Genomic DNA, 26563 nt, shown 5'->3' on the forward strand with positions numbered 1-26563 from the left:
ATCATTGGATTGTATTTGTATTTTATGGTTAATCCAGTTTTACTAAATTTTGGCTGTCTCAGATATTGATCGTAGAAAAATGGAACATAAACATTTTAGATAAATAAAATAAAAAATAGTATCTCAAGGTACACAGTAAACCATGTCCCCGGCTCACACTTCCCCTTGCCTTTATTATTACATTTATGAGCAACTTGTTACTTACCTGCACAGCCACCACTGACAAAACCTCAACAGAGATTCTGTTAAACTCATCAAAACAGCCCCAAGCACCAGTCTGGGAAAGACCTTTGTAAATGTTCCCACAAGACTGCAACAGAGAAAGAGAGAATAGCAACATTACGCAGAGAATTTGTTGCAGTGAAAACCGTGTAATCTATTTCCAACCTCATAAGCAATGTAGGGAGTTCTGTAGGCATCTATTAAAGACCCGGGGAACTGAAGACAGAAGCAAATGACAGCAATAATAAACTTGAATGAGTTTCTCAACTGTACATTTTTATTATGTATGTGCAACAATCCCATTTAAACTTTATTGGCATTGGTCAACCACAGTCTGGCCTCCAAACAGATAAAGAAAGAACTCTGGAGTTGCTCTCTTGGATCAAATGAGAAGGAATCAGATCCACCAAGACAATTCAACAAAATGTCTCTTAAAGCACGATCTCCAAAAAATAGGATAGGACCACCAGTGAGTCACAGGTGCATTGAAGGTACATTACCTGGTTGCATTTTGTATAGGCAACAATATAACAAAAGCAGGTAAGAGAGCTTTATTTCCTGGTCAGACGCTGAAAATGACTCCCTCACAAAGTCACAGTTCCACTGGTGGAACCTAAAAGTGTTTCAGAACTTTGGGAACCACCTTCTTAGAAACAAAGTACTTGATAAAGTCGCCCAAGTAAGGCAAAGTAAGTAAACAGCATTTAGGAAATGGAACTAAAAGGAGCATAGAGGATGAATCTTCCCAGGGAAGAATTGCAGAGATGAGTTGAGTTTTACCGAAAATAACAGCCATAATCCACTAGAGCACGATCATGTTTTTGTGCTGCTCCCATTCATTTCGATACAACTTGCGTCCCAAAAAGTGGATGAAAGAGAAAGAATGTGAAGTGTGGGCAATTTATCAAAATGAACCTTAAATACAGCTCTTCCCCATCCCACAAATGTAGCAATAACTATAATTATTTAGATTTCTATGAAATTTTAGATTTCTCATCTTCCCCATACCAATATGTTACCTGTTCAAAAAACCTCCTACATAGAAACAGTGTAAGAAATCTGTCACTTGTCAAGAAGTGCTTCAGTACGCTACCTCTCTTCCTCTCTGCCTGGATGCTTCCCGACATGCTATTATTCTTAACTATTTCTGAAGAATTACCTTGTAGTCCATTTGCTCTGAGCAATTGAAAACATACACCATGACACCAAGAGCTCGGCCCAGATCCTTGGTGGTCTCAGTCTTCCCAGTACCGGCTGGCCCCGCAGGAGCCCCACTCATAGTTAGGTGCAAGGACTGGGTGAGAGTGATGTAGCATCTTCCATGTTCAAAGAAGAAGGAAAACGGAAAGGGGTAAAGTTGGTGATGCACACAGTCTGCTCCCAACCCAATAATCAAACAAGTAATAGGAAAGTCTATGGCATGGGTGCAAAATCTCAGTCCCGGGGTCCCAAACTGCCCTTCTGTGATCCCAGTCCAGCCCTCCAAGGTTCCCCAGATGGCCACACCCCCTTACCCTGAACCCACCTCCTTTCCCCCAGCCACCAATACTTTGGGGGTTTCCTGGCTTTTGCACAGTTTTCCCCATTCTTAAAGGTTGAGAAGCCTCTCCTAAGGCTTAGGTACTGGCAGTAAGAGTTTTAAGTTAAAATATGTTGGCATTTTTGGTGTTTTGGCACTGCCCCTTTTGCCTTCAGCCTTGCCCACCACTAGAACATGGCCTTTGAGAGCTTCTCCGAAATGGAATCCAGCCCTGAGGCTGCAAGAGGTTGAACACCCCTATCCTATCAGGATTCACCAATGGCTCCTACACATCTTTGGATTGGGACAAAGCAGACTCCATGCTGAACACAGAATGTTAGGATAAGATGGGTGATAGTGCTGCGGCAATGTGAACCAAAGCAACCTGTATCATTTACAGCAGGGATGGGCAACTTGTAGCCCTCCGGATGTTTTGGCATATAACTCCTATCAGCCCTAGCCAGGATAGGCAATGGTGAGAGCAGATGGGATTTCTAGGCCAAAACATCTAGAGGGCCACAAGTTGCCCACCCCTAGTTAATAGTCACTCAGGAAGCAAGCAAGCTCCCAGAGAGCGAGCAACCAGAGCGAGCGAACAGGGGGAGCAAACAGGACTTGGCCAGGGGAGTTGCAGTGGCAGAAGAGACAAAGGAGACAGAGGAGACAGAGGCTAAGAGGTAAGTGGGCTGCAGGAAGCCCAGGGGGCTGCCCTTTCTCCTTCTGAGTGGCTGTGAGCTCACCAGGTGCTTCTGAGAGCGCCAACTGAATTGCGGGGGTGTGGCCTGAGTACCCCCAGCAGCTGAGTGGGTGGGAAGCTTCAATCTGTTTCCCGCCTCCCAGCTGAACAGAGCAGAGCAGAGCAAGCTGCTCCAGCTGGTCCAGGGACTACAGAAGCAAGCAAGCTCCCAGAGAGCAAGCGACCAGAGCGAGCGAACAGGGGGAGCAAACAGGACTTGGCCAGGGGAGTTGCAGTGGTAGAAGAGACAAAGGAGACAGAGGCTAAGAGGTAAGTGGGCTGCAGGAAGCCCAGGGGGCTGCCCTTTCTCCCTCTGAGTGCCTGTGAGCTCACCAGGTGCTTCTGAGAGCTCCAACTGAATTGGGGGTGTGTGGACTGAGTATTCCCAGCAGCTGAGTGGGCGGGAAGCTTCAGTCTGTTTCCTGCCTCCCAGCTGAGCAGAGCAGAGCAGAGCAGAGCAAGCTGCTCCAGCTGGTCCAGGGACTACAGAAGCAAGCAAGCTCCCAGAGAGCGAGCGACCAGAGTGAGCAAACAGGGGGAGCAAACAGGACTTGGCTAGGGGAGTTCAGCAGGGGAGGTCAAGGGAGAGGCCCCTAACATTTTTTAAATTTTTTAAATTTTATTTTATTTTTTAACTAACTTTTTTTCATTTATTTGCCTTGTAACACACACTTCCACACCAGTGGGACTCTGCTTTTAACCTCTACTGAGTAGAGGAGCAGGCACAGGATAGTCTAGAACAATCACAAAGCTAGACACAAAAAGGGAAAAGAGGCAATGGAAGGACAGGACTCTCCAGTGGTGGTGACCTGCAAGGTGTGTGCAATGTTTGTTTTCTTGCCTGAGAACAACATGGCCTACACCTGCAACAAGTGCAAGTTGATCACGCTGCTGGAAGAAAAAGTAAGTGGACTGGAGCAGCGACTGTCGACCCTCCGGGGAATAAGAGAACACGAAGAGTTCTTGGACCGAATGGGGGAACTACAGCAGCAAAGGGAAGACCAGAAGCTTGAAGAGCAACAGCAAGATGAGGCAGCGGGAAATGCTGAGGTGAAGAAAAATGGAGTAGAGGATACTCCTTGGAAAAGGGTGACAGTTAGGAGAAGAAGAACTAGACTAGAAGAACTAGAACTAGACTCTGCACCAGTGGAAGCAGTGGAGCTGTGGAACCGATTCCAGGTACTTGCGGATGAGACTGGAGGCCAGCCTGCAGAGGAAGAATCACAGGGGAACCTACATGAGGGTGAGCAAGAGGCTGAAGGTCAGTCAAACAGAGGTGATGAAACCCAGGCCTACAACAACAAGAAGAGTGGTAGTAGTAGGAGACTCCTTGCTGCGTGGGATCGAGACCCAAGTATGTCGCGAAGACCCGTGGACTTGCCAGGTATGTTGTCTCCCGGGAGGACAGATTAGAGACATGACTGAAAGGTTGCCTGAACTCATAAAGCCCACTGACAGGTATCCCTTTCTTCTCATCCATGTGGGAACAAATGATACTGCCAAGCGGAGCTACGAAGAAATCATGTCAGACTTTGAAGCTTTGGGAAGGAAACTCAAGAACTTTGGGGCCCAGATAGGTTTCTCATCCATCCTTCCAGTAGTTAGAAGAGGGATAGAAAGGGAATGAAAATACTCTAGGTGAATGACTGGCTAAGAAGGTGGTGCCGACAAGAGAAATTTGGATTCTGGGACCACGGGCTATACTTCCTGGAAGATGGGCTGTTGGCAAGGGACAGGTTGCACCTCACAAAGGATGGGAAGAATGTGTTTGGCCACAGCATGAAGAACTTCATCAGGAGGGCTTTAAACTGAATCCTACGGGGAAGGGAGATGTAATGTTGGGGGTAACAATGGACGTAGGTGCATGCACTGCAACGGAGAGAACAGCTCTGATAGTGCCCAATAATAGTCTTCAGACACGCGTAGGAAGAAAGCCAGACTATGAAGCACATGGTCTTCGATGTCTATATACTAATGCCCAGAGTATGGGAAACAAACAGAACGAACTTGAACTCTTTAATACAGGAGGGAAATTATGACTTGATAGGTATAATTGAGACTTGGTGGGATGACTGTCATGACTGGAATACAGCAATTGAAGGATATAACTTGTTCAAAAAGAACAGGAGGAACAGAAAGGGAGGTGTTGTTGCACTGTATGTGAAAAATACATATCTCTGCACAGAAATACAGGAGGATGAGTTTGGTAGCCCCATCGAAAGCATCTGGATCAAAATAAATGGAGCAAAGGATAAAAGGAACCTGGTGATCAGAGTCTACTACCGGCCACCCAATCAAGGAGAAGACAAGGATGAAACTTTTGAAAAGCAAATAGCCAATGTTTTAAGGAAGCATGATGTAGTAGTAATGGGGGACTTCAATTTCCCCGATATTTGTTGGGAGACAAATTCTGCAAAACATGGCCCCTCCAGGCAATTCCTGACTTGTGTGGCGGATAACTTCCTCCTACAGAAAGTAGAGGAAGGAACTAGAGGATCGGCTATCCTTGACTTGATCCTAACCAACAGAGATGACTTAGTGGATAAAGTAGCAGTTAAAGGAACTCTGGGGGAAAGCGACCATGTTGTACTTGAGTTCTTGGTTCTAAGGGAAGCAAAAGCCAAGTGTAGTCAAACGCATACCCTGGATTTTAGGAAAGCTGATTTTAATAAACTCAGAAAAATTATCAGTAAGGTCCCATGGCAAGCGACGCTAATGAGAAAAGGAGTCCAAGATGGGTGGGAGCTTTTAAAAAAGGAAATTCTCAAGGCACAATCACAAACAATTCCAACAAGAAGAAAAGGTGGAAGACAACAGAAGAAGCCAATGTGGCTTCACAGAAAGCTTAGGGATGACCTGAAAACAAAAAAAGGACATATATAGGAAGTGGAAAGAAGGCCAAGTAACAAAGGAAGAGTACAGGCAGGTAGCACAGAATTGCAGGGATGGTGTCAGGAAGGCTAAAGCTGAGAACGAGCTGAGGTTTGCAAGGGATGCTAAAAGCAAAAAAAAAGGCTTTCTTCAGCTATGTGCATAGTAAAAGGCAGAAGAAAGAAATGGTGGTTCATCTATTAAATAAGGATGGCAAAACGATAACAGATGACAAAGAAAAGGCAGAGGTGCTCAATTCCTACTTTGGCTCAGTCTTCTCCCAAAAGAGAGTCTACGACCCCCCTGGCAAAGGTGAAGTACAGGCTGAAGGGGCAGGATTGCGGCTTGAGATCGATAGGCATATGGTCAAGGAACACCTCATTACTTTGAATGAGTTCAAATCTCCAGGGCCAGATGAACTGCATCCTAGAGTCATAAAGGAACTGGCAGAAGAACTCTCAGAACCGCTGTCTATTCTCTTTGAGAAACCATGGAGGACAGGGGAAGTGCCAGATGACTGGAGGGGGCTAATGTTGTCCCTATCTTCAAAAAGGGCAAAAAGGAGGAACCTGGGAACTACAGACCAGTCAGTCTGACATCAATCCCAGGGAAAATTCTGGAGCAGATGATAAAGCAATCCATCTGGAAGCACCTTGAAAACAATGCAGTGATTACTCGAAGCCAACATGGATTTGTCAAAAACAAGTCCTGCCAGACGAATCTGATCTCATTTTTTGATCAAGTAACCTCCCTTGTGGACCATGGGAATGCTGTAGACATCATATACCTCGACTTCAGCAAAGCTTTCGACAAAGTGCCCCATGATATCCTGATGAGCAAACTAGCTCAAAGTGGGCTAGATGAAACAACGATCCGGTGGATCCACAGTTGGCTACAGAATCGCACTCCAAGAGTGCTTATCAATGGGACCTTCTCAAACTGGGGAAAGGTAACGAGTAGGTACCACAGGGCTCAATTCTGGGCCCAATGCTCTTCAACATTTTTATTAATGACTTGGAGGAGGAGGTACAGGGAATGCTGATCAAATTTGCAGACGATACAAAATTGGGCAGGATAGCTAATACTTTGGAAGACAGAAACAAAATTAAAAGTGATCTGGATAGACTGGAGCGCTGGGCAGAAAACAACAGAATGACATTTAATAGGGATCAATGCTAAGTTCTGCACCTAGGAAAAAGAAACCAAATGCACAGTTACAAGATGGGGGATACGTGGTTCAACAACACGACAAGTGAGAAGGATCTTGGAATTGTTGTCGATCACAAGCTGAATATGAGCCAACAATGTGATGTGGCTGAAAAAAAGGCAAATGCTCTTTTGGGCTGCATTAATAGAAGCATAGCTGCCAAATCCCGGGAAGTACTAGTTCCCCTCTACTCAGCACTGGTTAGGCCTCACCTGGAGTACTGGGTCCAGTTCTGGGCACCACACTTTAAGAAGGATGCAGACAAACTGGAGAGGGTTCAGAGGAGGGCAACAAAGATGATCAGGGGACTGGAAACAAAGCCCTATGAGGAGAGACTGAAAGAACTGGGCATGTTTAGCCTTGAGAAGAGAAGACTGAGGGGAGATATGATAGCGTTCTTCAAGTACTTGAAAGGTTGTCAGAGAGGCGGCCAGCATCTCTTCTCGATCATCCCAGAGTGCAGGACATGGAATACTGGATTCAAGTTACAGGAAGCCAGATTCCAGCTGAACATCAAGAAAAGCTTCCTGACTGTTAGAGCGATAGGACAATGGAACCAATTACCCAGGGAGGTGGTGGGCTCTCCCTCACTGGAGGCATTCAAGACAAGGCTGGACAGCCATCTGTTGGGGATGCTCTGACTTGGATTCCTGCATTGAGCAGGGGATTGGACTCGATGGCCTTGTAGGCCCCTTCCACCCCTACTATTCTATGATTGTATTCTATGATTCTAGGAACATAGTGGGCTCCCTACAGCCAGATCAGCTACAGGGTTCTGTCCAGTTTTAAGATCTGAAATGCTGACAAACATTTTTTGTATAAACAACTCCAGAAAGGGGCCTCTGGAAGCAGCTTGGATTTTCAGTGTATAGAAGTCGTATGGGTGACTTCTTTAAGGCCCCATAGCATGGAAACCCTACTCCAAAATCAAAAAGTGTGCTGTGTTCTCCTGCAATTGCTCCTCTTCCTAGAAGGTCACTGGAACTGAACTAAACCCCCTCCCTATGAATTACTGGACCTACAATACCAACTGCATGTCAGAAATAGCACATTTCTGCAAAAGGAAAAGCAGATTCTGCAACAATCTGCCAAGCTAAGTTACTTCATGAGTGCCACCTTCTCTCATGTGAATCCTTCCACCTACCTGTCTGTCAAAGGAGTGATGACCAGGCGTGGTGTGTTCCCAAGGTATTCATAGGAGTATAGGAACTGGGCATCACAAATGTTTGCAAAACAGTGCTTCTCCTCATCTGCCCACCTGTGCCGTAGTTGTGACAGCCAAAGGAACACTTGTGCATTGTCCACCTTCAAGAGCACAGAGCAGAAAATCCCTTGGGTATGCCTGATACTGCTCTCTGGATCTTGGCCTTCAAATGTTCCCTTCTCCCAAAAAAATTTCCACTTGAGAAGTCTGCATGACTGCTAGACATCCTGTATGACTTACTTCTCTTTTCTGGCTATTGACAGTTAACATTACCCAGATGTGAGGTAATTTAAATTTCTGTATCATGCTTTTTATCATCATCATTTATTTTTACTGATGATGGTGATGATGATTAATCCTGCCTTTCCACCAAATGGTGGTCAAGGCAGCTCACAACAACAGTATAACAATGAAATAAAACAACAATAAAATACAAAATAAAACATAAAACCAAGGCAGGTAAAGCATAAAAAACCATTAACAGCCAGTTAAAACTGATTTCAACATATTTACAAGTCAGCTTATGGGCCAAAGGCCTGGCTAAATAAAAAAGCCTTTGCCTCAGAGACTGGGCTAGATGGACCTTTGGCAAGGAGTTCCAGATCCTGGGAGTAGTCACCAAGAAATTCCTCTCTCAAGTGGGAGGGTCTACTCAGGTGGTAGGAGCCTGGTAAAAATGTAGCTCCCAACCTTTCCAGAACAACATCAGCCTATCACCATCTTAACTTCAGCAGTTTTATAATTGACAAAACTGGCCCCAAGAACCCATGAGTTGGGATGTATGTAAGGTCAGGTTCAAGGCAAGGGTCCCTTGGAAGCCATGCCACTGCTGGTTTACCAGCTACTCATTTTCCCTAGCAAATCCGAACTTCCTCAAAAAGGAGGCTGCAATTATCTCAAGAGGAATAGTATGGACAAGATGCCGGTGGCGGTATTGTGCAGCAAACCTTTTGAGCGATCATCTTGGCCACCACATCCCGAGCATGCACATCAATGGTGCAGATGGTCATGATCTTCTGCCTGTCGCCCTTGGAGAGCTGTCCAATGAGCATGGTGATGAGGGTGTTCAGCTGGGTCACCTGCTTCTTGTAGTACTCCTTCATGGCATTCTCATAGCCTTCTTCCAGCCTGGCAAAGGCAATCCCAACCTCTGTGGTCCACCAAATCTGGGTACAGGTGAGCGCCACCTTGGAAAGGGAGAACAACTCAGTAACCTTTGCAAAGTCAGCAATAATGGAGGGTGGGGGGTGGCCGGTGTGATTCTTTTTTCTTTCATAGAAGAATATCCATGAAGAAATACATGGAAAACATGTCAGAATGCAAATGACACATATTTTAAGGGAATATCTGTGAGTGGGAGATCCTATTCACAGGCAATTCCTGGAAGGGCTACGTAGATGTTGTACACTGAAGTTTTACTTAAGTACTGCTGCATGAGTATTCTGCCATTGTGGTAAAATGCTACTGTTGAATAAGCCCAGAGATACTTCAGAAACTTTCCCCAGTTCATCTGGGATAACCTGCCTTTACTCAGGACTACATCCTCTCCAATGATAACCAGTTTTTCCCAATTTAATGATGGGCAAATGTTCCCAAAGGGTGACAAATCATCAAATAAAATATCCACAGCAGGAGGAGAGTCAGAAGATAAAGAGCAATTACCCCAAAGTAAAAGATGTCTCAAAGACCATCCCTGCCACAAGGTTACAGTCACAAAAGATCAAGCAGTCAGGGCATAAAAAAGCTGGAATTTAAACATTGCTGATCCCAACAATAGCCCCCGCTGGCCACCTGTGTCAGGTAATCTATGAGAAGCCATTAAAAATGTGCATAAGTAGCATGAGGAGCAGAGTTATTGCCACTTATATGTCAAAGAATAGAAAGGGGAAGTTAACAAATACTGTAGTTTGAAGTAAATCATCAGGAGGGTGCAATTATTTAAACATGAAAAAAGGCAGAATAGGTGAAATAGGTGAAATATTTTTCCATACTTCTAAAAAACGAAAAAGAACCAACAGACATTTTTCCAGTGTCCAAAATCTAAATCAAATTTAGATTGCAGGACTAGAAAAACAACCTCTGCTCAATATATTATAAAAAGAAAAGTCATTTCCTCCAAAGCTTCTATTTATTAGGGGCTTGGAGAAAATGGCTTTTCTTTTCTTTTTAGAAGAAAAACAAAAACCCTCTGAGCTGTAAAACCATCTGATAATCTTCAGTCACTGGCAGCCTAATTCTTAAAGCACTGACCTGGCTCAAGAGCTATTAAACTGGAGCCAGCGTTTGTAGGGGGGAAACTGCGCAGGAACTGGATTGTGCCCACACTACTTTTACTCAAGTTACTGGATACCTCAGAGACTTTTGAATTCCTGATGTGGAGTAGCAGGGCCAGCAACAACGGCAGGCATGGGTGGGCATCTTCCAAGGACCCGCACCCCAGCAGGGGCCCATTGACAAGAGCCCTCTGGACCGGCTGCTCCTCTTTCCCATTGCAACCCGCTTGTTCACCCTCCTCTCTCTGGCCCAGACAACAGACATGGCGAGAAGGAGCAGCGGATGCCACCGCCTGCTTGCTCCCTGGCTCTCTGCCTGTCAAGGAAGCACATGGCAGCAGTGATGAGAGAGAGGAGGAGGAGGAAGCGCAGCTGGTGAGAATGGCTGTGGGAAGGCAGACTCGCTCAGGGAGGGGGCCCATGGAGTGACTTGCCCAAGTGACCTCAAAAACCTGGACCCAGCAGTATGGACTAGAATAAATATTCCCCCTTGGGTGGGGTTTTTCCAAGAGTATGTAAGATAGAACATGGTATGTAGCCGATGTGAATTATTCCTCACACTACAGAGTGGTAACAATATTCTGGGTGATTTTTTAAGAGCGCTGTCATATAGGATTTCTCTCTCAATCACTAGCACAGATTAGGACTGTGTTGTTCCTTGGGGTGGGGGTGGGTGGCATAAGACTGTAGTTTGAAAAACCTTTCAAAACTTTTAATGTTAATGCTTTATTGTTGGTCTTTTTTTTCTTCCAGGGCTTGGCATCGCATTTCTTATCCACTTCCCAAAGTTCTGAGTTATGCATACCTCTGATTCTCCTTAGCAAGGCTCATGTGCTAGAGATCTGTTAATACTACAGAAGCGTCATTTTCCATCACCTTCATTGGACTCTGCTTCACAGTGATCCATTGGGCTGCTCTTGATCTCTGAACTCCAGCACTCAGACCAATGTCGAGCAAGACATTGATAGTAACGATCAGAGGCAGCAAAGATACATGGGCACCAACTCTTCATAAGCAGCCCCACTGATCTTCAGAGAAGGACTACTGCTGGTCATATCCCAGAAGACCAGCCACATGTAACAGAGGTGGGAGATGTTCGGGATTAGACAGTGAACAGGATTTCCCCCAGAAGCACCCTGTATACTGTAGATCATTCAAGAGGAGAAGAAACAGGGTGGTACCTGTGCAGGGTAGTCAAAAAGCCACTGTTCCCTGGCCTTTTCCTCATAAGCCATCACAGCCTCAGTCATCTCATGTCTCACAGTGGCCCGCATGCGGTCCAACACACGGTTCAGCCAGCTCTCCACCTACAGGAGAAAAAGAAACTGGGCATTTCCCATCGATATTACTCTGCCTGGAGATGGCTCCTCTTTCCTCCCTGGAACTATAGAAGGATTTTATTGCCCAATGTCACTAACAGAAAACCCATGCATTGCTGCACACCTGGGACTGGACCAACCTTCCCCTCTTGCTATCAAATTCACACCAGCGAACATCCACATCCTATAACCTTTGGGGGTTAAAGTAATTATCAAGTAGTAATTGCACAGGCTGTTAAGAAGTTGTATCCCCTTTGTGAGCAGCACCTTTATAACAACTATACAAGTATACAGAAAATAAAAGCCAAGAAGTTGCTATATCCCTTTTCCTTCAGAGTATTTTTTTTGTGGGAGAAATATTAGGATAATCTTATGCTATTCTAAGCACTGAATAGGAAAACTGGGCTGGGCAGAAGTCACCGAGGAAGGACATGTCAACAGTGCTATTATCAGTGCAAAAATGAGGATGAGTTCCTGCATGCACACTCAAGAGTCCAGAAACAGCCTCCTATAGCCTTCTGGGCCCAAATCAAAGCACTGATATTGTCTTGTTTGTTGTTTATTCGGTCAGTCGCTTCCGACTCTTCGTGACTTAATGGACCAGCCCACGCCAGAGCTTCCTGATATTGTCTTGTAAACCCCTAAATCAGCCTTACCCCATCTGCTGCCTTCCATATGTTTTGGACTACCATTCCCAGCATTCCCAGCTATTGGCCATGCTGTCGGGGGCTGATGGAAGATGAAGTCCAAAACATCTGGAGGGTACCAGGTTGAAGAAGGCTGATCTAAATAGCTTATAGTCCAGTAAAAACAAGGTTGAGTTTTAAAATAGCTGTTTGTATGCTGTTTCCAATGCTAGCCTGATTGTCATCTCAAAAACACTTCCTTTTACAACTCTTTTAAAGTTTGCATGTATTTTCCGCTACATTTACTGTACTATTATACCCAACCTATCTCATTCATAGAAGCAACAGGGTTTCTTGACATGACCTCACCTGCCCACTGCAGTCACATGGTTCGCTAAAAGCAACATATTCCTCTTCTTTACTGTACATCCCTAAGCCCAGCTTGGTCGGATTTTGGTCAGAATCCACCTGGAATTTCATCTTGGCCATATTGTCAAAGAGTTTTGAAAGATGGCGCTGAACCTGCAAAATGAACTACGGCTGAGCACAAAACAACACTTTCCCATTCTGCAGTCTGGAAGAAGGGGTTCCCGTTAGGATACCATGAGCCCCCATCCTCTGCTATTACCTCAAATAATAGTAGTGTTGTCAGACCCCTGAATCAAAGAGAAAGATAGCTTCCATTTGTATCTGATTGTTCATAGCTTATGCTCTTTCTTTCAGAGATCTAAATTTTGTGAAATGCCCAGCAGCCATAATTGGCATTCAGCAGCTTACAGAACCAGCTCTCTGCAAACCTGAAATAAAGCTTCTTTTATGTACAAAACATCCCACCTTCCATTTGATAAACTGTATATAAAGCCTTCTCATTCTCCACCAACTGGTCCCCTAAAGCTTTCAATTGCACTTAAATCATTGCAAGTTCAATACTGGGCCCACTAAGATAAAATTGTTGTGTATTTAATCCTCCTCCTGGAATCAGCAGACAGAGCTCAGAGACAACAATGGAAAGGCCACAGGTTTATCCATATTTGATTCTGCTTGACATTTATTTTGATTTTACAGCAAATTGCTTTAAATAGGAATAACAGACACAGCTCAAAGAATTCCTTCTTATACCAGTGAGCCTTTCAAGGCACTATTTTTCTTTGAGTTTCCCATGTCTTCTACTGTGTTTTGAGGCATTGATCAAATGTGAAGTTCTGAGCCCAATGAATAGGTGAGAAGCATTCTGCACTGGAAGAAATCAATGCCGTCTCTTTTTCTTTTTACTTTCTGTGAGTGCAAAAGCAATTAGTTACATAAAGGTCACATTAGCTTGAAATCAAGAGGTTTATTAGGAAACAAAACAGGTATATAGACCTCTGGATAGAAGTATGTAAGCTCCTATGGTATTGGTGGGTAGGAATGTGTAAGAGAGATGGCTACATTTCACTGTCTTCGCCATCCTTCCCCCATCACAAAATATATATTTTGACAAGCAACTAACACTTTTCCTGAACATCTGGCATCCAAACACAGACAACACTTGCTGGACACCCTATAGCAGGGGTAGGGAACCTGTTGGAACATTCCAGATATTGTTGGACTCCAAGTCCAATCATGCCTGACTATTGACCATGCTGGCTGAAGCTGATGGGAGTTGGAGTCCAACAGCATCTGGAGGACCCCAACAAGTTTCCCACCCCTGTTCTACAATATCAAGTTCCAATTCTTACTAGATAGAATTGGAGGGACAGCACTATTACACTCATGTCTTACTTGTGGGTTTCCCAGGGAAGCTGGTTGGCCACTGTGTGAACAGAAAGCTGGACTAGATGGAACCTCGGTCTCATCCAGCAGGGCTCTTCTTATGATTTAAGAAAAACCCTTGAGACTCCAACCCACATTACCAGCTCATCCTGCTTGAAAAAAGTTGATACTCGACTCCCCCAGTCTGAAATATGAAGTTGTGGGCATTGTTCACATTGGGGGAAGGAGCCAGAGCTGACCCTACTATTCCATTTGTGCTGGCCGCCATCAACAGTGGCATGAAGCATGGATAGCACCACTGGAGTTCCTACCACCTCTAAGCCCTGCTGCAACTTCCAACATGGATTCTTACTATGCATGCTCTGCATATGATTACAAAAAAGATGGTGAAAGAAAGTTCATGACCAGTACTGACAGGTACAGAGGCAACTATCCCCAGCAGCATACAGCAGGGGAGGAAAAAAAGGCAGAGGACCAGCGTTACTCAGATTTGTCGAGCGTGCCAAAATGCCCAAGAATGCCCTTGGAAGCATGTAAGGCACTTCTCATGAATGTGTGAATGGGACTTGCCCACTATTTCTGCCTCCCAAAGCAAACCTACTTTAGAAGCAGGATCTCAACCAAAGAAAGAAAATAAAAACAGCACATTAGGCACTAGAAGCAGAGTGGAAAATTTGGATTTGGTGGTTTTGAAAAAAAGAAAAAAGAAAATGAATCATGTTCCTTCTTTTAAAGACAATTTGAGTTCTGAGGGCTGTTGGGTGGGGTGGGGTTAACACCCTATAAAGAATGGTTGTTGCTTTTTTACCCTTTGTCCACGCAGAATCTTTTCCCAGCCACAGGACTAATCTCGATGGAGTGGAGGAAGGTACCATAACTAAGAGGTACCAATAAGTGGGGAGAGAATTGCAGAATAGTTGCTGTTTTGGACTCTGCTGTGCTGGACTAACGGCAAACAACTGGGGGATCAACTCAGTGGTAGGGTAGCCAGATGCAAAAGACACAGGGCTCCTGCACCTTTAATAATTGTGTAGGAGCAGGAATTTCAGCAGATGTAGCTTGTCACACAGGCTATACCTGCTGAAATTCTCTCTTCTACACAACAGTTAAAGGTGCAGGAGCCCTGTCCTCTTTCACAGCTGGCCACCCTACAGCACAGCCCCTCTTGCAGAAATTAGGCTATTGAATCACGGTGCCTAACACCCCCTGTCTCCCCCACAATCCTTCATCTGAAAGCGCCCTTACACCCACGTAAGCCCTTTCCCTCTCCCTTTTGTGAAAAGTATATGCTGACTAGATGTAATAAGAGTTCTATGAAGACAAGAGTACAAGGTGTACAGGCTGCCACCTAGTGGTGATTCAAAAACATAACGCTTCTTGAAAGGAAAGATTTATGGTCAATGTCACAGCACTGAAAGAACAGTGCCTTCTTTCTACAGCAAGTGTCTAGGAACGGAATCAAGTGCATTTTACAAAAAAGCCATTTTTATAACTAGAAAAGGAATTGAGGTGTCTTACCAGCTGTGGGTTGGTGCCATTTGAAAGAATATCCAATAAATCAGCAGAGGAAATAAAGTAAAATCTGGGAAAGGCCAGCCGCTTAGTGTCCAAGTACTCAGCCAAAGCTTTTTCACACAAAGACAATCTGACAAAATCAATCACAAAATAGCACACACAGACAAAATAAACATACATATGTAGAAATCTAAGAAAAAACAAAACACACACACACTTACCAAGTAGCGTTTAGTTTCTCTTGCTAACCCATTATTTTGGAAATTTTTAGAATCGCATCACACGTTACAAGTATGCGTTTTCCGCCATGTGTTCAGTGGGGAGCTACAGCCAATCCCTGATTCCCAGCATGTCTACTTTTAATACACACACAACTGAAAAAATGCATTTTTTGAAAACCCACTATATTTTTACAGTATACTTAATGTTTTAACTGCATGATTTAAGAACATAATGTGTGAAACAGCCCTGAATGTTCTGAACATGGCTCTTAAAAGACTCTTTTAAGTCTTGTAAGAAAATGGTTCTTATAAACATTTACCATTGCCTAAAACCAGACTCAGCAGTATATAACAGTAGAAGGAACTCAAAGAACACACAGCAAGTAAAGGCACCTTAACCAGAAATAGCACTGCACAAGATTCAGGTGTGTATGTCTCACCCACCTGTTTTGAATATCTTCCAGTTGCTCATAAAGACCAGCCTTGTTGGTGGCCTCCACTACATTTGAGGTTTTTTCAGCATCATGGGCCAGCTCCTTAAAATCAATATCAATTCCCTCAAAGCGTTTGGAATCCTATAAATGACAAGACAGGGGTTCTTCCCTCACAATCCCAGAAGTGCTCCTTCATTTTCCCTATCCAAAACCTCTGAGCAGAAAGTGTAGCAGGAGAGAGTAGGAGGATGTGTTGCATGGGTAGAAGGTACCCCCCTCCCATCCCTATGGGTACAGAGAGCACCATAACATTATATATGCTCCCTGGCACTATCCTAGAGGGTGCAAGGTGGGTGATGGACATCCATTTAGCAGAAGGCTTCCTGCATCAGTCATTTCACAGTAGCAAAGGGGATTTCTGCAGAGCTCAGCCCCCTTGGTATACTTGCATCCTTCACTCTCACTACTTTACCTAGCAGGACTATCTATACAAGGGAGAGGCAACATGGTGTCCTTCAGGTGTTTTGGATTATAACTCCCATAATTCCTGACCATTGGCCATGCTGGCTGGGCTGACTGGAGGTGTAGCTCAAAACATCTGAAGGGCGCCAGGTTGCCTACCCCTGATCTATGGTACATACTTATTTTAGCTTTATACCACTTTATCCGTCATTGCTTCCCCCAAAGAATCTGATTCCTGGGTATTTTAGTTTAGTGAAATGCAAAGACTTCTGTGTTTGCAATCCATGGACTCCATGCAGATCTAAAACGCTAGGATTCCAGCAAACCAGTTTAAGCCTGTAATGTGGATTTCCCTAAACCAATCAACGGCAGCAGGTCAACACGCAGCTCTAGAGGAGCCTTCCTCAACCCAATGCTCTCCAGATGTGTTAGACTACAACTCCCATTTCCCTAGCCAGCACAGCCAAATCTGTAATTCCAGTTTATTGGGCATGTCTTGGAAGCCAGTGCCATGAGGTACCTTGAGTAATTATAGAAGTGAATACGCAGGACTCAAAGAACAGCAGCCTCCCACACGTTACTGCTCTCTGGATGATGAAGGATCACACCAGGGTTTCCCCATGGAAAGGAAACAGCATTTCTTTTTTTTACCTCAGGAAGTTGTGCCCGAATATCTTCTGATCCAATGAATATGCTTTCTAAGTGAGACCAGGTCTGCTGAACTTCAAACCAGATGGAAATTACAGAGTCCGCCGTAGACAGCTTCCTCTGCCAGAAAGACACTTCCTCTAAGAAGAAAGCAATGTACTTGGATGTCATCAAATTCTGCAGCTGGACTTGGTTGTCTTCGAGGGTCTCAATCAGTTCTTCATCTGATTTCAGCAGTGGGACATTTGTACGAGGGTGAGGTTCATACTGGAATTCCATGCTGGCCCAGGTTGTCTTCAGTTCTTTCACAACCTTCTCCATGCTCATTTCTTTAATGGCTTTGTCCACAATGCTCCGAACCTCATCCTCAAAGTTATGCAAGTTGAGTCTGAGTAAGTCTGCCAGAGTGGTGTCTGCATCCATTGTGAACTGCACACCTGTTGCTTGCATCAGTTGGTTCCAATGCCTCTCCCGGATGGCAGGATTCTGTAGTTCTGACACCGCCCGCAATGATGTCAGGATGTTTTTTACTCTGTTGTCCAACCCAGAGAAAGCATCCCAGGCCCTCATTTCTTTATCCAGGCTCCGAATGTCTTTGGCAAATTTTTTGCACTCCAATTCCATGTTTTCAACATTAATACCTCTCCACTTGGTAGTCTCCCAGTCATTAATGCTAGAAGTCACTATGGAGATCATATCCCAGAGTTCTTTAAGAATACACACTTCCTTTCGGCACTTCCTGAGCTGCTTGTAGTCTGGAACATTGACTTCAAACAAATCAGCTGATTCATAAATTGAGGCCATGGTAACTTCCATTTGCTTAAGCTCTGTGTGGGATGCATCCAGCATTTGGTAGGGATTTGTTGCATCAAACCTAGGAAGAAAATGTTAAATTCCTTTTAATCATGGCTGTATTTCTCCCTCGCCACCTGCTATAAATACACTGGATCTCCAAACACTAATAAGTAGGTGTGCAATGAAATGGAAATAAAAATACAAGGCATGCCCAGCTGCAAATTGTAAAGAGAGGAAAGATTAATCTCTGAAATTAGCCTTTCTCAAATTTTCAAGTCCTGATGCACCTGCCCTTTCCACTCCTACTCATCAGGTACACCTATTCAAAATAATTTTAGAATCATTTAAAAAAAAAGCCATGCTTCTCAGTCCTCAGGACGGAAAGCTTTCTATAAAAATGACATACTGTAGAGAAGAGTCTCTCTCAGAATGTAACTGTCAAGGGCTCCTTAGAGGCCTCTCTCAGTCTAATCCAGTAGCCAAGTCCAGACACAGACAAATAGATTCTTTTCAAAGCTTTATTCCTCCTTTACAACTTAACAACTCTACTGTTAGTGACTAGATATAAGCAGCAGAGTACCTATGCCCTAAGTTGGAACAGTTGGTCCCCGTTTGAGAGGGAATTACTGGCAGACCCCTGAACTTAAGGACTAGGGAGAGTCCCTCCCCTTTTCCCTTGGATCCTCTGGGCGCAGCCATTGTTTGCACGCCAACCGGGCACTACGCCTCCTTTCCGCGCCCTCCATTTGGCGCCGCTCTCTGCGTCGGCGTCGCGCGTCCATCAAGTCTGCTTCCCGCGCTCTGTCACTCCCAGGACTGCTATCTAAGCTAGGAATGCTGGTGGGAGGAATCTCCCTCAGCTGTTGGCCCTGGGAAAGAGGAGCGCACTCCTCTCCCAGGAGCGACTCCTCTTCCTCAGAATCAGAACTACTCTGAGATTCTATGGGCTCAGTGTCCACCCTGACAGTAACATTACTGTGTGGAGCTCGACCCAGAACAAAGGGGTGAGAAGGAACCTGACTTCAGAGGTAGAGAAGAGCAGACAGCCAAACTCAGGCGATAGCACCAATGTAGTATTTTCACTTCAGGTGGGGGATGTCAGGGTGGAAACTGAGCCCATAGAACCCCAGAGCAGTTCTGATTCTGAGGAGGAACAGCAATCCGTGGGAGAGGAGCCCGCTCATCCCTCACAGGCACAGCAGCTGGCAGAGATTCCTCCTGCCAGCATTCCTGAGATAGATAGTGACCCAGGCAGTGAGAGAGTGCGGGAGGGGGGCTTGCTAGACTCTCGACGCAGATGCAGGGAGCGACGAGCGATGGAGGGTGCGGAAAGGAGGCATAGCGCCCATTTGGCGCACAAGCAGTGGTCGCGTCCCGTGGACCCAAAGGAAAGAGGGAGGAACTCTCCCTAGCCCATAAGTTCAGGGTCTGCAAGTGATTCTCCTTCAAACGGGGACCAACTGCCTAACCCGGAGCATAGGCTACTCTGCTGTTCATTGCTTAGTCGCTGGTGATTAGCATCTGAAAGAGTCATTAAGTTGTAAAAGGATTAAAGCCTTGAAAATAATCCTTTCGTCTGTGTCTTGAGTTGGCTATTGGAGTAGACTGAAAGAGACCGCTAGGGCGCTCCTGACAGGGGAAAGGCCAAGGCCAGTCCCGGGAAATCATCCTTTGACCAACAGTGCGTTACACTTGTGAACTTAGTGTTGGGTGCAAACCACGCAGTTAAGCCTCACCTCCATCTGTGCAAGGGGCTCAAATATACACACACATATTCGCCCTATGAAGACTTTGATGGAACTATAGAAAAAGGGATTGTCGTACCTCTGCCAGCAGTTTGGCACTGAGGGCACAGGAGGTGTTATAGTAGGATAGTGATGCCAATGCAGGCAACAGCCAGGTTAAGAGTAAGTGGCCTTTGTTATTCAGCCGATTTTATCTTCCTTTAGTAGGTAAGTAAATGCTACCACAAGGTAACACTAAATGCCATAGGGCCTAGCTATCTGAGGGAGCAGCTATGTCGCTATGAACCTGCTTGGTTACTAAGATCAGCAGGAAAGGCCCTTTTGAAGACCCCCTCGCGTACAGAGGCTTGCTTGTCAGGCACATGGGAAAGCGCTTTCTTTCCCATATTGCTCCCAAATTCTGGAATGCATTCCCTGTGGAGTTGTGACTGGTCCCCACTTTCTCTACATTCAGGAAGGGGGTCAAGACAAATCTTTTTAATTTGGCTTTTTTAAATTGTTGTTATAGTTTTTTAAGTTATTTAAAGGTTTTGTTATGTCTTTTGTGATTCTTTGTTTTCTTTTTGTTTTGTAAACCGCCTTTATTGGTTTTTCCAGAAAGGAAGTACAGAAATATTTTACATAGATGAAAATAAATAAATAAATAAAATACGCAAGCCCTCCTCCTCTTGATAACATCCGTTATCTGCCCAACCTGAATGGTGCCTCTTGGCGAAATCTCTCTCTGAATTTGTGCTGCTCCACATCAAACACAGCACACTTCTTGCGAAGAACCGTCACTTCATTGGCCTGCAGTGGTGCCACATGCTGCTTCACGGTTATTGCCAGTTTCTTCACGTTGTTCCATTTTTCTGGCAGCTCCTGGAAGCAAAATGAGAACAAAACAAAACAAACAAAACAAACAAAACAAGATGCTGGCAGAGTAGTCTCAACTTGACCTAATGTGCATCCAGCCTCAGTATAGTGTACAAGCTGAAGAAACACACCAGGTTTTTTTGTTTGCAACAGCATGACCATAATAACTATTTTGCCAGGATATAAATTAGCATCATTATCCCTTGCTAATTAGACATTTTCCTAATTAGAGATTGTTTCTTCCCTTGCTCCACCAGTTTGGGGAGACATAGGACATGTATCAGTAGCCCAAAGGACTTGTTTAGCAATATTACTGGAGGAAGGTGGATGCCATCACTGTGTTCCCTATACACTACAACTAAAGCTTCTGGATCCCAAACTCCATAAAAGAAGTTAGATTGCAACTAGGAGAAAGGAGGTGTTTCAAAAAGAATACTGGATAAAAATATCCAGCCTACTCTACAAATCAGCAGCGTGTCTACAAAATATGTGAAAAGCATCTCAAAAACACTTAAACTTTAGCATTTCAGTAGTTCAAGTGCAAGAAAATCAAGGGGTCGTTAACTGCAAGTTGAAAAGTTAAAACATTTCTAGCCATGTTTCTCAGAAGTAAATCCCACTGATTTCAATGGGATTTGCTTCCAAGCAAGTTTGCTTTCCCCTTCATGGATCACTGCCTTGTTGTGGCGAAGGGGCTTGCGTAACTCAGTGAAGCCATAAGCTATGCCGTGCAGGGCCACCCAGGACGGACAGGTCATGGCAGAGAGTTCTGACAAAATGTGGTCCACTGGAGAAGGAAATGGCAACCCACTCCAGTATTCTTGCCAAGAAAACCCCATGGAACGTATCACAAGGCTAAAAGATATGACGCCAGAAGATGAGCCCCTCAGGTCGGAAGGTGTCCAATATGCTACTGGGGAAGAGCAGAGGGTATTTCCAAGTAGCGCCAGAAAGAGTGAAGCGGCTGGGCCAAACCCGAAAGGACACTCAGCTGTGGATGTGTCTGGTGGTGAAAAGAAAATCCGATGCTGTAAAGAACAATATTGTTTAGGAACCTGGAATGTCAGATCAATGAATCAAGGTAAACTGGAGGTGGTCAAACAGGAGATGGCAAGATTGAACATCGACATCTTGGGAATCAGCGAACTAAAATGGACAGGCATGGGCGAATTTAATTCAGGTGACCATCATATTGTGGGCAAGAATCCCTTAGAAGAAATGGAGTAGCACTCATAGTCAACAAAAGGGTGGGAAAAGCAGTACTGGGGTACAATCTTAAAAATGATAGAATGATCTCAGTACGAATCCAAGGCAAACCATTCAACATCACAGTAATTCAAGTCTATGCCCCAACCACTGAGGCCGAAGAAGCTGAGGTTGATCGGTTCTATGAAGACCTGCAACACCTTCTAGAACTAACACCAAAAAAAGATGTCCTCTTCATCATAGGGGATTGGAATGCTAAAGTAGGAAGTCAAGAAATCACCGGGATAACAGGCAGGCATGGCCTTGGTGTACAAAATGAAGCAGGACAAAAGCTAATAGAGTTTTGCCAAGAGAACATACTGATCATAGCAAACACTCTTTTCCAACAGCACAAGAGGCGACTCTACACATGGACGTCACCAGATGGTCAAAATCGAAATCAGATTGATTATGTCCTTTGCAGCCAAAGATGGAGAAGCTCCATACAGTCAGTCAAAACAAGACCTGGAGCTGACTGTGGCTCAGATCATGAGCTGCTTCTTGCAAAATTTCGGCTTAAATTGAAGAACGTCGGGAAAACCACTAAACCGTTCAGGTATGACCTAAATCATATCCCTGATGAATATACAGTGGAGGTGAGGAATAGATTTCAGGGATTAGACCTGATAGACAGAGTGCCTGAGGAACTATGGACGGAGGTCCGTAACATTGTTCAGGAGGCAGCAACGAAATCCGTCCCAAAGAAAAAGAAATGCAAGAAAGCCAAGTGGCTGTCTGATGAGGCTTTACAAGTAGCTCACGAAAGAAGGGAAGCGAAAAGCAAGGGAGAAAGGGGAAGATATACCCAACTGAATGCAGAGTTCCAGAGAATAGCAAGGAGAGACAAGAAGGCCTTCTTAAATGAACAATGCAAAGAAATCGAGGAAAACAACAGAATGGGAAAGACTAGAGATCTCTTCAAGAAAATTGGAGATCTCAAGGGAACGTTTTGTGCAAAGACGGGCATGATAAAGGACAAAGAAGGCAGGGACCTAACAGAAGCAGATGAGATTAAGAAGAGGTGGCAAGAATACACAGAAGAACTATACAGGAAAGATCTGAATGTCCCTGATAGCCATGATAGTGCAGTCACTGAACTTGAGCCGGACATCCTAGAGAGTGAAGCCAAGTGGGCCTTAGGAAGCATTAGTAACAACAAAGCTAGCGGAGATGACAGTATTCCAGCTGAGCTATTTAAAATCCTAAAAGATGATGCTGTTAAAGTGCTGCATTCAATATGCCAACAAATCTGGAACACTCAACAGTGGCCACAAGACTGGAAAAGGTCAGTTTACATTCCAATTCCAAAGAAGGGCAACGCCAAAGAGTGTTCAAACTACCGCACAATTGCGCTCATTTCACATGCCAGCAAGGTGATGCTCAAAATCCTACAAGCTAGGCTTCAGCAGTATGCGAACCGAGAACTACCGGAAGTACAAGCTGGGTTTAGAAGAGGCAGAGGAACTAGAGATCAAATCGCCAACATTTGCTGCATCATGGAGAAAGCAAGAGAATTCCAGAAAAACGTCTATTTCTGCTTCATTGACTATGCTAAAGCCTTTGATTGTGTGGATCACAACAAACTGTGGCAAATTCTTAAAGTGATGGGAGTACCAGACCACCTTACCTGTCTCCTGAGAAACCTGTACGAGGGTCAAGAAGCAACAGTAAGAACCAGACATGGAACAACCGATTGGTTCAAAATTGGGAAAGGAGTACGACAAGGCTGCATATTGTCACCCTGCTTATTTAACTTATATGCAGAGTACATCATGAGAAATGCCGGATTGGATGAATCAGAGGTCGGAATTAAGATTGCTGGGAGAATTATCAACAACCTCCGATATGCAGACGATACCACCCTAATGGCAGAAAGCGAAGAGGATCTCAAGAGCCTCTTGTTGAGGGTGAAAGAGGAGAGTGCAAAAGCTGGTTTGAAACTCAACATTAAAAAAACTAAGATCATGTCATCTGGCCCTATCACTTCCTGGCATATAGAAGGGGAAGAAATGGAAGCAGTGACAGATTTTACTTTCTTGGGCTCCAAGATCACCGCAGATGGTGACTGTAGCCATGAAATTAAAAGACGCTTGCTCCTGGGGAGGAAAGCTATGGCAAACCTAGACAGCATAGTAAGAAGCAGAGACATCACCTTGCCGACAAAGGTCCGCATAATCAAAGCTATGGTTTTCCCAGTAGTAATGTATGGCTGTGAGAGCTGGACTATAAGGAAGGCTGAGCGCCGAAGAATCGATGCTTTCGAACTGTGGTGCTGGAGAAGACTCTTACGAGTCCCCTGGACTGCAAGGAGGTCAAATCAGTCCATCCTAAAGGAAATCAACCCTGACTGCTCATTGGAAGGACAGATAATGAAGCTGAAGTTCCAATATTTTGGCCACCTAATGTGAAGAGAAAACTCCCTGGAAAAGACCCTGATGCTGGGAAAGACTGAAGGCAAAAGGAGAAGGGGACGGCAGAGGATGAGATGGCTAGATAGCATCACGGATGCAATGAATATGAACTTGAGCACGCTCCGGGAGAGAGCGCAGGACAGGAAGGCCTGGCGTGCTATGGTCCATGGGGTCACGAAGAGTCGGACACGACTGAACGACTGAACAACAACAAAGTTTGCTTTAGGTCTTCAGCCTTAGGGTGCAATGCTCAAATTGGAACCATTCTTGAGTAAACATAGCCTTCAGTGGAGTTAGGGTGCTTCCAGACAGGGGTTTTATTGTTCAATTACCCTGCTTCAAACATGGAATTTTAATATGGGCCCAGACAGCAACGTTAGTAAACCCTCCAGACTTTTCCCACCACTTCTTCCATCTTCTTTTCTTATCACAAGAAATCCATTAAGAAGCAAGAGATCGAACAGCTGCACAATGCCTTTGGCTTGGTAGCAATAGGAGCCCTCTCTGTCTGAAAGCACCCCTACTCTTTGGTGTAATCACTTTGAGGTATGAAATATGTTATATATATATATTTTACACAAACACATACTTCTATCCCATTCTTCCTTTAGAAAGCTCAGAGTAGTTTCTATGGGGCTCCTATTGGTCTCCCATCCAGGCACTGACCAGTTCCATACCTACTTAGCTTCACCAGTACTATAGGGCATTCCCTGACCATCCACTAGATCCATGTACAGGGAACTATCTCAATTAAACTTTGAATTCTGGGATTCCATTAGCAACTCCGGTCTCTTGCATCCCCCACCTCTCAGAACCATCTTCTTACATGTGCTGCATGCATAATGAGCAAGTGTTCTGGGGATAACTGTGTTCGGAGATGACTTCTGCTTTCAATCTGTCCTCATCTTTGCATATCGGTGACATGTTTCCACCCACCTCTAGCTGCCTATAGACTTCTGCTGGCAATTCTTGTTCATAGATCTTCAGCAATTCAATTGTTTGTTTTAAGGGCTCAAACATCTCATCAGTGCTGGTCTGTCTATCTTTAACAGCCATCAGGTGACCCATAACGTCCACCAAGCCCTCATAATCTCCTTTCTCCACCTTGTTGCTCAAACCTCTCTCAGCAAGTTTTACAAACTCTTCAAGGTCAGCCAAACTAAAAAGAGAGCAGGGAGAAAAACACAGAGCATTTTGAGAACAATGAGAATTAACCAGCCCCACAAGCCTTAAAGCAAATAACTGGAATAAGCCAAGTAAGAAAGTCATTTCTAGATGTGTCTACTTCCTACAGCCAGAAGAAGTCCCAACTTGGCCTTAATTATAGGATTTCCTATTCAACAAAGCACCTGAGAGCAAAAAGACAAAGTAGCAGAGTAATCCTAAGTGTGTTTTGGGGAGCAGGGAGAATGAAGTGGCAGGTGATCAATCACTGCCCAAGGCCTACTGGCTCACACTGACCAGGGCAACAGATGTAGGAGCAGGATTCCAACAAACAGTCTCAGTGGATCACCATTTTTTTAATTCCCCCCTCCCCCTGCATTGAAACCAATGGGAGGGAATTAACCATGGCTGACATGGATGAGAGGCCTGAACATGGGCCTCACAGGGGAACGAAGGGGCTTTGGATCCAAGGCCACCTCCAACACAGCCCTGACACACTTCCAGAAAGCCTCATCTGGGGGCCTACCAATGGCAGGAACAAGGCTGGCAGGAGATCTATGCTCATGGAGCTTTCTGTGGGCATACTGGGGGCCTCTACAGAAGATGTGTGTCCCTGCCAGTGGAGATCCTCTCTGCCGGTGGAAGGACATGTCCACCTCATCCTAATACCCCTCCAACAGACATCTGAGAGGGTTAGGATTGCACTCTGGAACTATTTAAAATTGCAGTCTTGTATCACATTCATAGTTCACCCCCCCAACAAAACAGGCGAAGCAATTTGCCAATACAACCAATGATATTCTTGTCTCACTGGAAAATGCATTTTTGAATGCGAGTTAAAGCTGTTAGTTTTGATTATGCAACTTGTTAATTTTAGCATTTAATTTTTATGTATTTTTGACTAAGGAAGTCCAACTTTTTTCATCAAAACTCTAAAATATTCATCCAATGAACCCATTAGTACTTGGCTATACATTTATACTGGTACTTTTTAATGGTATTTTTTACAAGTTTATAATTTCTATTTTAAATTAAGAGTTGATGTTTCACCCTACAGAACCACACTGCTTTCACTGTGGACTGGACTTTAAAGTACCATGAGCGATATCCAAGGTTTTCTCCTCCATTTTCCTAATTTCTTTAGTAAGCCATCATTACTGTGAGTAGCCTGGTAGTCTTTGTTCTGACTATAGATTTCTTTCTTCTTCTGACAACATTTAGATTTCATTGGCTATAATCCAGAGGTTGGATTGCACAGTCCACAGGGATCCAAATGTCCCTATGGATCTCAGTCATTAATGAAGCACAAAGTATGAGTTCACAACACACATGTGATTAA

The 26563-nt window shown here is 44.6% G+C and overlaps 1 protein-coding gene across 1 annotated transcript in view; it reads right to left on the reverse strand.

Annotated features, from left to right (window-relative positions):
* DNAH9 (dynein axonemal heavy chain 9) overlaps positions 1-26563 on the reverse strand; it is a 293377-nt gene that overhangs the window by 225316 nt on the left and 41498 nt on the right. Inside the window, exons 18-28 of the mRNA XM_084838397.1 lie at positions 24997-25219; positions 20244-20410; positions 17013-17883; positions 15910-16040; positions 15248-15374; positions 12347-12499; positions 11214-11339; positions 8707-8946; positions 7700-7860; positions 1382-1538; positions 206-310 (exon numbers count right to left, since the gene is read on the reverse strand). Of these exons, the coding sequence (XP_084694523.1) occupies positions 206-310; positions 1382-1538; positions 7700-7860; positions 8707-8946; positions 11214-11339; positions 12347-12499; positions 15248-15374; positions 15910-16040; positions 17013-17883; positions 20244-20410; positions 24997-25219 (2461 nt within the window). The remainder of the gene's footprint in view (positions 1-205; positions 311-1381; positions 1539-7699; positions 7861-8706; positions 8947-11213; positions 11340-12346; positions 12500-15247; positions 15375-15909; positions 16041-17012; positions 17884-20243; positions 20411-24996; positions 25220-26563) is intronic.

This window comes from Heloderma suspectum, chromosome 2 (assembly GCF_057233095.1).
Source record: "Heloderma suspectum isolate Gila_16-S chromosome 2, 16-S_ref, whole genome shotgun sequence".
NCBI classification, from domain to species: domain Eukaryota; kingdom Metazoa; phylum Chordata; class Lepidosauria; order Squamata; family Helodermatidae; genus Heloderma; species Heloderma suspectum.